Source organism: Lepus europaeus, chromosome 5 (genome assembly GCF_033115175.1).
Source record: "Lepus europaeus isolate LE1 chromosome 5, mLepTim1.pri, whole genome shotgun sequence".
NCBI classification, from domain to species: domain Eukaryota; kingdom Metazoa; phylum Chordata; class Mammalia; order Lagomorpha; family Leporidae; genus Lepus; species Lepus europaeus.
In genome coordinates, this window is record NC_084831.1 from 130,272,590 (window position 1) to 130,285,965 (window position 13,376).

General features: G+C 42.9%; 1 protein-coding gene across 5 annotated transcripts in view; it reads left to right on the forward strand.

Annotated features, from left to right (window-relative positions):
- Positions 1-13,376, forward strand: part of PBX1 (PBX homeobox 1) — a 332,349-nt gene that overhangs the window by 238,228 nt on the left and 80,745 nt on the right. For all 5 annotated transcript variants that reach the window (XM_062192660.1, XM_062192661.1, XM_062192658.1 and 2 more), the window contains 2 exons: positions 4,771-4,961; positions 11,515-11,650. In XM_062192660.1, coding sequence (XP_062048644.1) covers positions 4,771-4,961; positions 11,515-11,650 — 327 coding nt within the window. The remainder of the gene's footprint in view (positions 1-4,770; positions 4,962-11,514; positions 11,651-13,376) is intronic.

A 13,376-nucleotide genomic window follows, 5' to 3' on the forward strand; every position in this document is an offset into this window, starting at 1 on the left:
CTGTGGAAATTGGGAACTTTGAGTAGTACTCCCACCAGTACAGAGCAAGTTAGACATGTGTAGTAGTAGCAGTCACTATAGTTATCATTCTTAAAAAGTTTAGAACTTAAAAAGTTCTAAAATGTTCTCTTTCTTTGGTTCTTTTTTTTTTTTTTTGGCATTTTCTGGTTAAGGTGTGACTATTGCTTAATGCACTCTGGATGGTTAATAATTTATTAATATTAGTTGTGTTGTTAATTATAGTAAATAGCAGATTGTAGGAAATTACGCTATTAACCTTTAGCTAGTGTGTCTGAGAGATATATCTTCTTCATTTTTCTGTAACAATTCCTCATGGGTGTTTTTTTTAAAGCAAGAAACCCCATTCAAATAAAAAATATCACTGTCTATTTTAGTAGTACCTATGTGAAATTTCCAAACTGATTAATATTTTATTCTGCTAGGATTTTTTCTGGGGGTGGGGGGTGTGGTGCTGGCAGATAGCCACACAATAATTAGCTATCATATCTCCTCTCACATCCATGCCCCCCCAAATTAAAAAAAAAGAAACTACTTCAATCAAGCCATTGTTTCACCTGAGATCTTGAATAAAGAAGCTTCTAGAGACTTTCATTAGAAAGAAAGGGAGAAATTGTTTTATTCATTACATAGGATTGGTAAAACACTTTTTCAGCAGATCATGTTGATAGCCAAGGTGTTTAAACACTAGCATAGTCTAGCACCTAAAACCATGGTATCAGAAACCCTACTTGTATTCTAAGAGCTGTTTAAGGAAATCACCCTCTTGTAGCTTTGCATAGTTCTTCGGCTTTTGGAAGTAATGTTGTTGGAATATTGAATGAGGCCCATTCGCTAATGCTGACCTGAGCTGGGCTAATGCAGTTCACCACTGAGAGCTCCCAGTTACTTTTCTGGGTACGATTGACAGCCAAACCCAACTGCACTGAGTAAGGGAAGAAGGCACATTGCATAGAGTGTGGGGTATGAGCTAAAACTTCAGGACCTTTGCAAGGGTCTCCAAGAGGCCTTCATTATTGTCTGCTGCCCTAGAGCCAGGGAAGCCCTTTTTAGAAGTACCTCAACCCTGGAGAGGCAGCACCTTGAGCTCCAAAAAGTGGCTGTCCTCTGCCTATGACTGCCCACATCAAAAACCTTCAGCCTATGGGCACTCTATTTAACCATTAGTCATACTTGTGACCCCCAGATAGTCTACTTCTTGATTTAAGGTGAGCACCTGATCTCAAAGATGTAGCCCAGCTTCTGAAGATGCCAAGCATGGGCTAACAGGGGAAGGGGTGTGGGTAGTGCATTGTGGATCATTGTGCTCTGTCCATCTGAAGTGGACTTGGAGCTGTCCGCTCTCTGCTGTGTGTTCTTGAGTAGCTGGGGAACAGCTGCTTTGCTGCACCTCAGCAGTGGGTGAGAGGACTCCACTGTCTCTTTATCCTAGAGCAGAAAGGGCTCCAGGATGAAAGGCGCTGAATAAACCCCCGATATCCTGAGTGCTTAGTTCACCTGTAATGAAGCACATTATTATTAGCCTAGCACTGTGGCTTCCCAGCTGAGATATGGTGTGCTTGGCTGTGCCTCCTCCGGTCGGGGACCCTTTGAGTCCCAAAGAGGTGGGGAGGCTGCAGCCCTGCAGGATTCTGCCTTTCCCTAGAAAGATGCTTGGGATCCTTGCTATGTGCCAACTCCCCACTCGGCCATCTCTCGGCCCCAGAATCTCAGCCAGCTCACTCATTACTCGCTGCCAGGTTTGATTGCTCTCCACTTGTACAGTTTAGGGGCAAACATTAGGTAGGGCACATGCTTATGATACAGATCTTATGTTTGTATCAACATTTTTCTTAATGGAGGACAAAATATTCTAAGGATCCAATCAGCTATGGATTTATCTTTAACATATGCCTGGAGAGTTGAAAGGATATATTTACCACCTGGACTCATATGCATGGATTTCAAAACTTTTTTACACCAGCATAAACTTACCTGTTTTTAAAAAGATTAATTAATTTATTAACTTCTGTGAAATACAGAGCGACAGAGGAGAGAAGGGGGCAAGCAGAGATCTTCCATTCTAGTTCTCAGAGCAGCCAGGACTCAAACCAGCACTCAGCTATCACAGTTGGTGGCTTAACTTGCCACCACATCAGCCCTAACTTACCTTTCAATTCCATTTTACATGATTTTTTTGTAAAAATTGATTTGAAGGGCAGAATGACACAAAGAGAGATCTTCTATCCCTGCTTCACTTCCAAAATGGTGCAACACCCAGGTCTGGGCAAGGCTAAGGCCAGAAACCAGCAACTCCATCCTTGTCTCCCATGTGAGTGGCAGGGACACAGCACTTGGACCATCATCTGCTGCCAGACAAGAAGCAGAGCAGCCAGGACGAGAACCAACACTCTGAAAAGGGATGCTGACATCTGCAGCTTAACCCCTTGCACCACAATACTGGCCCCTTCCATGAACTTTTTGAAGTTCCTTTGTATTTTTACCAAGAGAGAAACTGAAGCCTGGAGAAGTTTACCCAATTATGATAATATGTTGGATTTCTTTTTTTTATTTCAACTTTATATTTTATTTATTTTTATATGACGTATTTTTAATTTAGATTATAGTCAAAGGTTCAATGCTCCACTAAATAAGAAGCTCAACAAATAAAAAGTGGAAAAGACCCTAGTTCAGCAGGAACATAGGCAAAGGCTATCAACAATAATCAAATAAAAAGATGTTCAGCTTCACTCATAGAAAGTAATTTTCCCAAGTAGTTTGTACTTTGAACTGAGGATGGCATGCATTTGTAGGCCCCAGCACACATACAATACTCATTTAATCCACTCCACATCCCCTTCTAACAAGTGAGGGAAATGAGGCAATAATTAGTCAAGTAACTTCCCAAGATCTTCCAGCCACACGAGTTCCAGAGGCAGGGATCTGAACCTAGGACGCCCATGTCTACTCAGTCAGCTCTGCAGTGTCCCTGTGAGCCACTCATTCCATCTGCAGCTCTCTGTATGGGCCCTGTTAGCCTTGCTATAGGGTTAGGCTGAATAAAAATGAAGGATTTGCCCAAATATTCATGGAGACAGAGTCTCCACAGAGCCTCCCACTCTCCAAGTTTGGACACAGCCCCCTGGATGCATCAGCCTACAGGTGGACACAGCCCCCTGGATGCATCAGCCTACAGGTTTGTATCCAGGGAACCTCACAGCAGTTCCTGCATATATAATCAGTGAGCCTGTGCTACTACTGTGTTCCTGCATTCTTGACCCAGGAGAAGGGCTTTGTGTTGTAAAAGCAGCAGGACTGCAATGTCATCAATAAGGAGGTGTGTTTCTGCTATTAGTTTAAGTAAGAGACCTCTGAGACTTTAGTTCCTCAATTCTCAAAGCATCCACTTGCCTTTCTCATTGTAAATCTAATCCAGTTTTACAGCATAGCTGAGAGTTACTCTGTGAATAGGTGTTTTCTTGAAGCTTTAGCTAAGGAAATCAGACTGTGGATGCTAAGTAATGGTAACGAAAGAACACATTTTCAGAGCAGCAAGCTTAGCCTCTTAAGCCATGGCCTGGCAGATGAAGCATTTCATTCCCGCCTCTGCCCCATCTTGGTTGCCTTGTGCCTTTAGGAACGTGTCTTCACGTCTCTGGGCCACAGTTCTCCCAACTGTAAAACAAGCAGATGAGGAAATACAGTTTCCAATTTCACTTCCAGCGTTCATGGTGTGTGGGTCTGAACTTGAGAGTTTTAATTTCTTTAGTGATAGTTCCTGAATGCCCCAAATCACGTTTGGGTGGTGTTTCTATAAGCCCTCTGGGGACAGATTCCCCTTGTGTTGCAGACAGAGTGGATCTTGAAATGGCCAGCACAGGAGCAGTTCTTATACTAAAACTAGAAATAGAAATAGGCTGATGAAGAATCTCCCAGAAGAGTTATCAAAGCTTTTAATTCTGTGATTTCACTTAAATTCTTCCGGCTGTTTATCCATCCCAGAATTGAGTATTTGGAAGCTCCACTACATCATAATATATATTTGACCCCAAATTCTCTTTCGCTGTTAATACGGGAGCAAAGGGTGGTGAACTGTGTTTTATCCTAGGATTTATGTTCCTTTCTTTTCTTTTTCTTTTTTTTTTTTTTTTGACAGGCAGAGTGGACAGTGAGAGAGAGACAGAGAGAAAGGTCTTCCTTTTGCCGTTGGTTCACCCTCCAATGGCCGCCGCGGTTGGCACGCTGCGGCCGGCGCACCACGCTGTTCCGATGGCAGGAGCCAGGTGCTTCTCCTGGTCTCCCATGGGGTGCAGGGCCCAAGCACTTGGGCCATCCTCCACTGCACTCCCTGGCCACAGCAGAGAGCTGGCCTGGAAGAGGGGCAACCGGGACAGGATCGGTGCCCCGACCGGGACTAGAACCCGGTGTGCCGGCGCCGCAAGGTGGAGGATTAGCCTAGTGAGCTGCGGCGCCGGCCAAGGATTTATGTTCCTTTCACAGCAGTAAGATCATGATGAAAATGATTAGGAATAAATGATGAAGAATTTTCTTTTACATTAAAAAAACCAAAAGCATGGATCCTGGGGAGCTGAAAGAAATTTTCAGGCAGTCACGTTTTTTGTCCATCTGATTTGTCACAATTCCACAAACTACCCTGGCTTTTTGAGTTTACATAGCTCTTTCACCAAGCCCAACCAGCCTCACATGGTGGACCTGATGTATGCAGAGACTTGGGTCCTCAAGGCCCCCTTATTTGTCGTCCTGCCGTTCCAGGCATGCAATGAGTTCACCACCCATGTGATGAATCTCCTGCGAGAGCAAAGCCGGACCAGGCCCATCTCCCCGAAGGAGATCGAGCGGATGGTGAGCATTATCCACCGCAAGTTCAGCTCCATCCAGATGCAGCTCAAGCAGAGCACGTGCGAGGCCGTTATGATCCTGCGTTCCCGGTTTCTGGATGCGCGGTGAGTGTTTGGTGGGGCTGTGCAGCCCTGTCCTCTTGGAGAACCACAGGCTGGCTGCCTTTGAAGGCTCCAGTTTCACCACATTGAGTGCTGAGCCAAACAGTAGCATGAAGATGGTAGATGGCCCTTAGCTTTGGTAAAGACAGGTTGTGAGGTTGGAGAGGTCATTGGTATCACACAGGGCCAAGAAAATGATGATTCGAGAGGATGATTTTTCTGACCATTGCTACTCATACTGGGTGAGCAGCAAGGATGACTTAATTATCATGAGAGAGAAGGTAGAATATTTTTGTGTTGGTAGCCTTGGGAGCCTCTGCTGTAGATGCACATCATAGCCATGGGCCTGTAGCCATCTCACTACCATGCTGCAAGGATATGCGTTCTCCAAGAGGGTCGGTTCTGCTTGTTTGAAAGCTGTCCATAGATAGGAAGGGAGCACACCGTTCAGTTCAACACACATGTATGAATACATTGCCATGAGCCACACTCTGAGCTGAGTTTTAGACATCCAGAGAAGTGTAAGACATGGTACTTCGGGCATAAGGGGCCAGGAGGTATCTGGTTTGGTGTTTTCTATATGGTATCGCTGCTCATGAGTTCAAAGGTTTCCTTTGAAGAAATTGTGGATAGAAGGATCTTTTTTCAAGAAGACAGTAACTGGGAAATAAGAACGAGTTATCAGTTCTTGGTTTTCCGAATCTAGATCAATAGATTTATAAGATTCACTTTTATTCCTTTTGCTTCTGTTATCCAACTTATAGGAGAGTGATAAGTGTATCTTCCATCTACTTTAGAAAAATATTGTAATAATTGATATAATGCCTATGTTTCAGGGTGTATCTTTTATGAATACAGTTATCATCATTCATTATTTCAATTACTGAAAATAATTTCAGTCTACAGTTGTCATTATTAGAATGTCAGATACATCAGGGCCAGTATATCATTTTGTAATCTATAGATTTGTGCAGTTTCAATCACAGAGAATGATGCACTGTTTCTCTTGAATTTCATCACTCTTGAAATCATGTGTTAAACAACTCTCCTACCTGCATTTTTCTCTCTCTTCACAACTGTGAGCTTTACAGTCCATAAACATCTTTAAAATGCCCTGGCATCTTTTTCTAATCTCCCTTTAATTCCATGTGTCCTGAGTTGTTTTGAATAGGGAATGAGAATACCAGCTAGCAAAGTGCATCCCTAGACCAATAGAATCCTGTAGAATGTGTGAAAAGAAAGTGAAAATGAAGATACGTTTTTCCAAGATTGATTTTAGTGATAAAGCAGGAATAGGCAAAATCACCCTAAAGGATCACCCTGTGTGCATCACCCTAGCCCCATGGCCACTTCTCAGCCTGGCTTCTTTAAGGCAACCTGTTCCGCACAACGCAAAATGCAGTGACTGGTGGCCTCTGTCTGGGTCTCTCTTCTGTGCTGTTGCCACCACCACACTGCATGTGTTGCTTCTATCCCCATGGTAACTCCCTGGTTAAGATGCTGGAGTTGGTATTTATGTTGGCTGATACTAAAAGAAAGAAAAAAAGAGATTGGGTCCAGACTGGGTTCTTTCAAGAATGATATCTGAGAGAAGGGAGAAGCAGAACCATTGTCTCATTGGCTTTCTACTTGTAGTAATTCTACTGTGCCCAGTTTTGAAGGTCAGGCTCTAAAAGACACAAACTCGGCGAGCTTTGTACATAGTTCCTTTCACTTGCACCAGCCTTTGCCTAGATTGTTCCAGTTGGCACCAGAAGAACAATCACTTGAAGACAGAATCTCTTTCTTGCTTTGGTTGCAACCTTTGAATCACTGTCTCTGAGCCAAGATTCAAGAGTAAAACAACTAAACTATTGTGATTTATTTGGGGGCTAAGGGGGAAGTATATTTATTACCAGTGAAAGAACATAACCCCAAATGCCAGCCGAAGGCGGAGCAAATGACTTTCCCAGCTCAAAAATAAATGTTTGCCCAGACTTCCTGATTGAGGAAGTCACAGCATTGCCTCCAGTGTCCTTAACTACAACTGGGAAAACAGAGCCAAGCAAACCCTAGGAAGAAAGACATACAGTACTCCCTGCTGACACCCTCCATTCACAGGCTGCCTCTGATGGGCAGGGCCTCCTCAAGAAAAGATTTCATGGAAGACAAATAAAGTACAAAGAGAGATTGATACAGTAATAGGATTAGCCTTTGTAATCTAATAGGTATGTAGAATTGAATGTTACTATTTTGTTGTGGAACAAGCCTTGTATTAGCTTTCTATTACTGCATAGCTGGTCAGCACACATTTAACAACAGAAGACAACACAGGTTTAGGATCTCTCAGTTTCTGCTGAGCAGGGGTCTGGACAAGGTTTAGCTGGATCCTTTGCTCCAGTTTCACCTAAGTTGCATTTGGCATTGGTGAGACCGTGATCTCCTCCAAGCTGAGGGTGCTCTTCTAGGCAAATTGGGGTTGTAAGCGGAATGCAGCTGCCTGTGATTGCAAGCCCAACGACAGGGGTTGGTTTCTCGGGGACTCCCCAGGCATGGGCAGTGTCGCAATGCAGCTGCTTGCTTTGTTTCTGAAAGCCAGTGGGAAAATCTCTCCATCTTAAGGTTTTCACTGACTCATGCTTTTCACTCCTCAAAGTTGAGTGATTAGGATAAGAGGAGTGATGTCTCTTCAGAGTCACTGTCCCATCCCCTCCCCGAGGAAGTATGTACACCACGGGCCAGGAATCTTAGAATTCTGTCCACTACACTCCTCTACTGAGTACTTGGCCCAGGTTTGTCTCTCTTAAGTCAAATCCTTTCCTCTTCCTCACATTGACTTAGCAGTGCCGGGAAAGTTTGCCTGAAAAGTCTATCCATCCATTCAAAATTTATCCTCTCATGCTATGTACCATACATTGTGCCATACAGGTTGATTGTCCAACTATACATAATGGCTTCCTTAGTTTAGAAAGAGAGAGCAAGCAAATTTGTCAGCACTCTAAATGATTTTCTTTTTCCTTTTAAGCTTAGTTTTTAAAAAATGATTTATTTGCTTGAAAGGCAGAGTTACAGAGAGGCAGAGAGAGAGAAAAAAAGAGAGGGAGGTCTTTCATCTGCCAGTTCACTCCCTAAATGGCCGCAACCACCAGAGCTGGGCTTAACCAAAACCAGGAGCCAGGAGTTTCTTCCAGGCCTCCCATGTGGGTGTGGGGGCCTAAGCACTTGGGCCATCTTCTACTGCTTTCCAAGGTGCACTTGCAGGGAGCTATATCAGAAGTGGAGCAGCCGGTGCCCAAATAGGATGCTGGTGCTGCAGGCAGCAGCTTTACCCACTAAGCCACAGCGCCGGCCCCATGCTAAATGATTTTCAAGCAGTAATTCAAATTTTTTTCCCATAACATTTTCCTGGATATAGAAATAATAAACAGGAGATTAGAAATACACCTTTGTACTTCACCTTGATAGAGACGGTTATATAAAATGAATTACCAAAGAAGAAGATGGTAAGAAAGGAAAAAAGGACATCTAGTATGGTCCAGTCCAAATGGCACTAGATTAAGACTTATTTATTCACTTAATTGAACTTCTCCTGTCCTCTGTTATATTAGCCACTGGAATGCCAAAGACAAAGAAAATGTATTTAAATGTGGATCCAGTCTTCATAGAGCACATAACCTCCTGCATTTTATGTAAATATTCAGAGGAAAATATTCCTATCACATATGTTATGGAGTAAAGGAGGAGGTGTCCAAGATATTCCATGCTTTTGATGGGGTCCCCAGAACTGTACTCTGTCTCCAGGCAGGCTGCTGGACACTTGGCTCTGGAAAATATCAGTCTAGAGTTGCGTTGTCTGGTATGTGGCTATTTGATTTTAAATTTAAATTAATTATATTAAGTTAAACTAAATAAAAATTTAAAAATTAGCTGTCCACTTACTCTGCCCATATGTTAAGTGCATGCTAGCCATCTGTGGCTAATGGCCCTGTATTAGAAAGCACAGATTAAGAACATTTCCCTCACTGCAGAAGGTACTATTGGACAGTACGAGTCAGATGATCCTATGACGACATGTTAAAACTACCAATGACAACAAGAGTGGAACAAAAGATAGATTTAAGAGGATAGAACTAACAGGCCTTGCTTTGGGGGCTCATCTTATGTGATGAAGGTAAATACATAGGAACAGTTGAGAATCACTCCTAGGTTCTGGCCATGCTAGCTACTCCTAGAGTCTGGCCATTCAAATATTCGAATGAATGAACAAATTAACAACTGCAGTGAACTGTTTCTGTGGTGGCACCATTAAATAATAAGGGCTACAAAGAAGACAGTCAACTTGAGTGGAAGGTGCTACTATTTTTGGAAACATAGTTTGAGTTAGCACCTACTGTATGCAGTGGTAAATAAGGCAATGCTCATTGGAGAGGTACTAGGAGATAACATGTTTGGTAGTTAACACTAGTTTCTATGATGCCTGTACTCCTCACTATCATCAATCTTTCATAAAAATTTCTCCATGGGCCCTGTGAATCAGTTTCTTTCCCTAAAACCTTGCATTTTATCACATAGTATTTAATCAGTTCCCACATTTCTTAAACCAAAAGCCTAGACACCCATGATCAAAGCCCCTGATGGGCTTGAAATCACAAAGTTAACTCACTGAGTGACAATACTCCAAGCCAAGGTTGTTCTGTTGCACAGCCTTCCCATCATAGACCTGCTCTGTTCACTAAGTTTCTTGAAATTCTGAAAAACCCTCATCCTTGGATTTCAAAGGCCCTGGCGGAAGACAGCTACTGACAGGGGAGGTAAGCGATTCCGTCCGTCAGCGTGGATGAGACCACCTAGGGGCTAGTGCACGTCAGGAGGAGAATAGAGCAGGAACAGCTGCCTGCACCATCCCCACACCACCAGCCAGATCCAGGGAGGCTTCTGTGAGCTCAATTGGAAGAGTCCCAAAAAACACACTGTAATGCTAATGCAAACAACCAAGGCTCTCCCAATTAGGGGAGCCTTCAGGGGGCCCTGGCCTAAAACAGCATCTTCTTCAGGCAGAGAAGAAGCCAGAAGTTATCTAAAGACCAGCCTGGAGACCAGTCAGCCACTTGGCCATCTTCCTCAAATCCCCATCATACAAGAGCTTTTAACACAGGCCCTCTTTGTAGTTGCGCTTTTTAATCCAATCTGTCCAATTTTTGATGCTGGGTGACCCAGAAACTCAGCGTGATTTGGGAGAGTGACTTGGGCTTGGCATAATCTGGACAGATGTGGTTAATACCTGTGGACAGATGGTGTTCATCCGGTAAAATCAGGCACTTTATTGTGCTAATTAATCCAAGAGGGACCCTGAAAATACAGTATTAGCTGAATTTCCTGTCTAGCATGGCCATTGGTGCTTTCTGTTGGCTAAATTGGGAAAGTCTATATCCCGGCATAACCAGGGATATTCTAGAAATCTTTTCTTTAAAGAGAAGCTTTCAATAAAAGCAGGAAAGGAAAAGTGTGAATAGAACTCTCACGATGAAGGCCCTACACCCTCCAGGAGAGCCAACCTATGTCTGCAGTGAGCCCAGAGTCCCCATTAAGTAGCTCTCTCGGCTGTCCTCAGGTCTTAGCTATGAGGAAGTAATAAAGCACTTCTCACTTTACATTAATTCAATCAACACTTAAAAAAAAAAAACACAGAAAAACACCTTGATTCACAAAGTGGTTTGCTTTCTTTTGGCAACATACATGTGGAAAAGATTTCTGCGGGCTTTTGTTTTACCACTTAGCCGCTGCAATGGCCAAGGAAGGCCACTTCTTTCCATCTAAGGAGGTCAAGAAATCAGAGGATTCATTGCAGTCAATTCCCTGCCTTCTTCCCCAGATGCTTTTAAAAATGTTGTATGCACTTACCTGGGGTGGAAGAGAGACAAAATGATATCTTATTTTTAACATAGAGCTCCAGAGTCCCTGTGTGATTTCTAAGAGCCAATGTGCATAGTGAAAGAGGCTGGATTCAGTAGTTGGGCCAACTTGAATTAAGATGGCTCTGAAACATACCAGCTAAGTGACCTATGAATACAGTTCTTCATCAGTAAATAGAGTAATTGTATTTGCCTTGCTAGTTGTGAAAAGTGGGTGACTGGAATCTATTACTGTAGAGATAAGGCCCAATGCCTGGATTTTGGTGGGAAAAATAAATCTCACCACTGAGCTGCCTACTGTCCAGACCTGGCCTCCTTTCTCGCTTCCTCTAACCCTGTGACATCAGTGAGACTCTTTTTTTTATGGAAGAAGCTGAGGTGTTTTGCAAGGAGACCAAAGTCACCCAATTGACATTCAGTTGATGCAGGAATCAAAACCAAGATGGTTCAAATTTTGGTTAAATATCATTCCTCTCTCCTGTGCCCAGATAGTGTAGAATGAAGTATTGAAGAAATCCTTTTAGTCATGATTTGGTCATTCAGCCCTTTTGCACACAGCTTTTGCTCAAAAATTTGTCTTCTCCTGGAAGTAGATCTTGTTCTTTCCCATTTTATATTTATTTGGTGTGAACTTTGGTGGTGTTGTTTCCTTTCTCTTTATGAAGGCGGAAGAGACGGAATTTCAACAAACAGGCAACGGAAATCCTGAATGAATATTTCTATTCCCATCTCAGCAACCCTTACCCCAGTGAGGAAGCCAAAGAGGAGTTAGCCAAGAAGTGTGGCATCACAGTCTCCCAGGTAAGGGGTCCTACAGGAGGCTCATCCTGTAGCCTGGCCATGGTGGAGCCAAATGACAGGATCTTGGAGGTCCTGGTTTACTGAAATGCATGCCTCGAGAGCTCCAGCAGCTAAAACCTGAAAGTTGCAAGGTAAGCACTTGATGCATATCCCAGAGTTTCCAGGTAAGTGCCTGGAAGAGCTTAAGAGGGATTTGCAGAAGGAAGAGAATAAATAGGGTACAGTATAAACATAGGGGCAGGGTCATTTTCACTGAGCACTCATTCTCTTGCTTCAAATGAGTGAAATATTTCACATGTACTTGGAACTTTCTTTGTATTTTTCCCACTGTTTTCTCAATCTTTGTCAATTCCTTAGCCTACTTTTTGCCCAATTCAAGAGTTTTCAAAGGCAGTGAATGGAACTTGTTATTTTAGAGCCTTTTAAATGAAAAAGGACTTAAATGTCTTCTCTTGATGTGCTGCCTCTGTAGCTGATGGGGTGTAGGAATTTTCACATGTCACCATGATTACATTGGAACAGTTGCACGAAATGTCACTGAGTAGCCCTGTCCCCCACAGAGCAATAACCACAGTAGGTGCCTGTTGACTTGGAAAGATATGTTACAAAATTTTTATAGACCCAGAGTCTTCAACATTAATATGAAATACATAAGTAGGCAATATTTGTGTGTGTCTACATTTTGTTTACTCAAAGGATCCATCCAAACTTCATATTCAACCTGAACCTCAAATGCCAATACTGATAGTTCTGAAATCTATTGAAGAAAGGTTCCCTCAGAATTATAATACATGCAAGAAAACTAAGTATACTGATATTTCCATTAAAAGCAGGGAGGAGAGAGAGCTGTGGAGAAGTCTACTCTCTGGAGTGACTTCAGTTAACATTTTTTTGAAATAAAGTAGATGTTATTTTGCATTGTCTGAACATCTGTGCTTCCTTCAGTTGAATCCTGGCTTCTCTTACTCCCCACAGGGTGCAGATCTCCTCTACCTGTGTTAGGCTCAGCAGAATTAGGTCCAGGCAGAATGTAGAATTCCGCAAAAAGGTATTTGCAGTGGAGGGAGTGTCAGGACCTCCTCGACAAGCTGTGGGTTATTTTGCAGCAGCAAATATCCTTGAAGACCCCTTTTAACCCAGATCTTCATTAGGTACCTTGACCTAGCTGAGGGTCATTTCTAGTCTTGACAGTTCAGTGGTCAAATTCAAGTAGTTTTTTTCCTAAGATTGTAACCATTGTTGTCTAAATCTATAAAGTCCTTGTTCATAGGAAAAAAGAAATGGATGTTTTCTAATATTTGCTGCTTTGGGGAGGGATGATTCTAGGTATGAAACACATCACTGACTCACAAGTCAGTAAATTTCAGTCCTGAAATCTGTGCTTAGAATAGAATTAAATTACTCTATTGTCTGAAGTTCAAGTTCAGGGTTCAGAATTTCTAGTTTCCACTGATGGCAAAACCAACCCTTGTGAAGATAGCCTCTATTATAGCTAGATAAGATGTGGAATCCTGGCTTGTTCCTTCTTTATGGGGATTCAAGGCACAAGGAACTTGTCCAATAAAATGATCATCACCTTTCCCTCCCTGCATCCCCTCCAAAGCCATCCCAGGCTCTTCACCTCACTGCTTCCCAACAGCAACCAAGCTATTCCACCATGGCCAGACAAATCCCAGTGAGAAGAAACATGATGCGATAGAGTAGAAAGAGCATCAGGTGAGAAGAA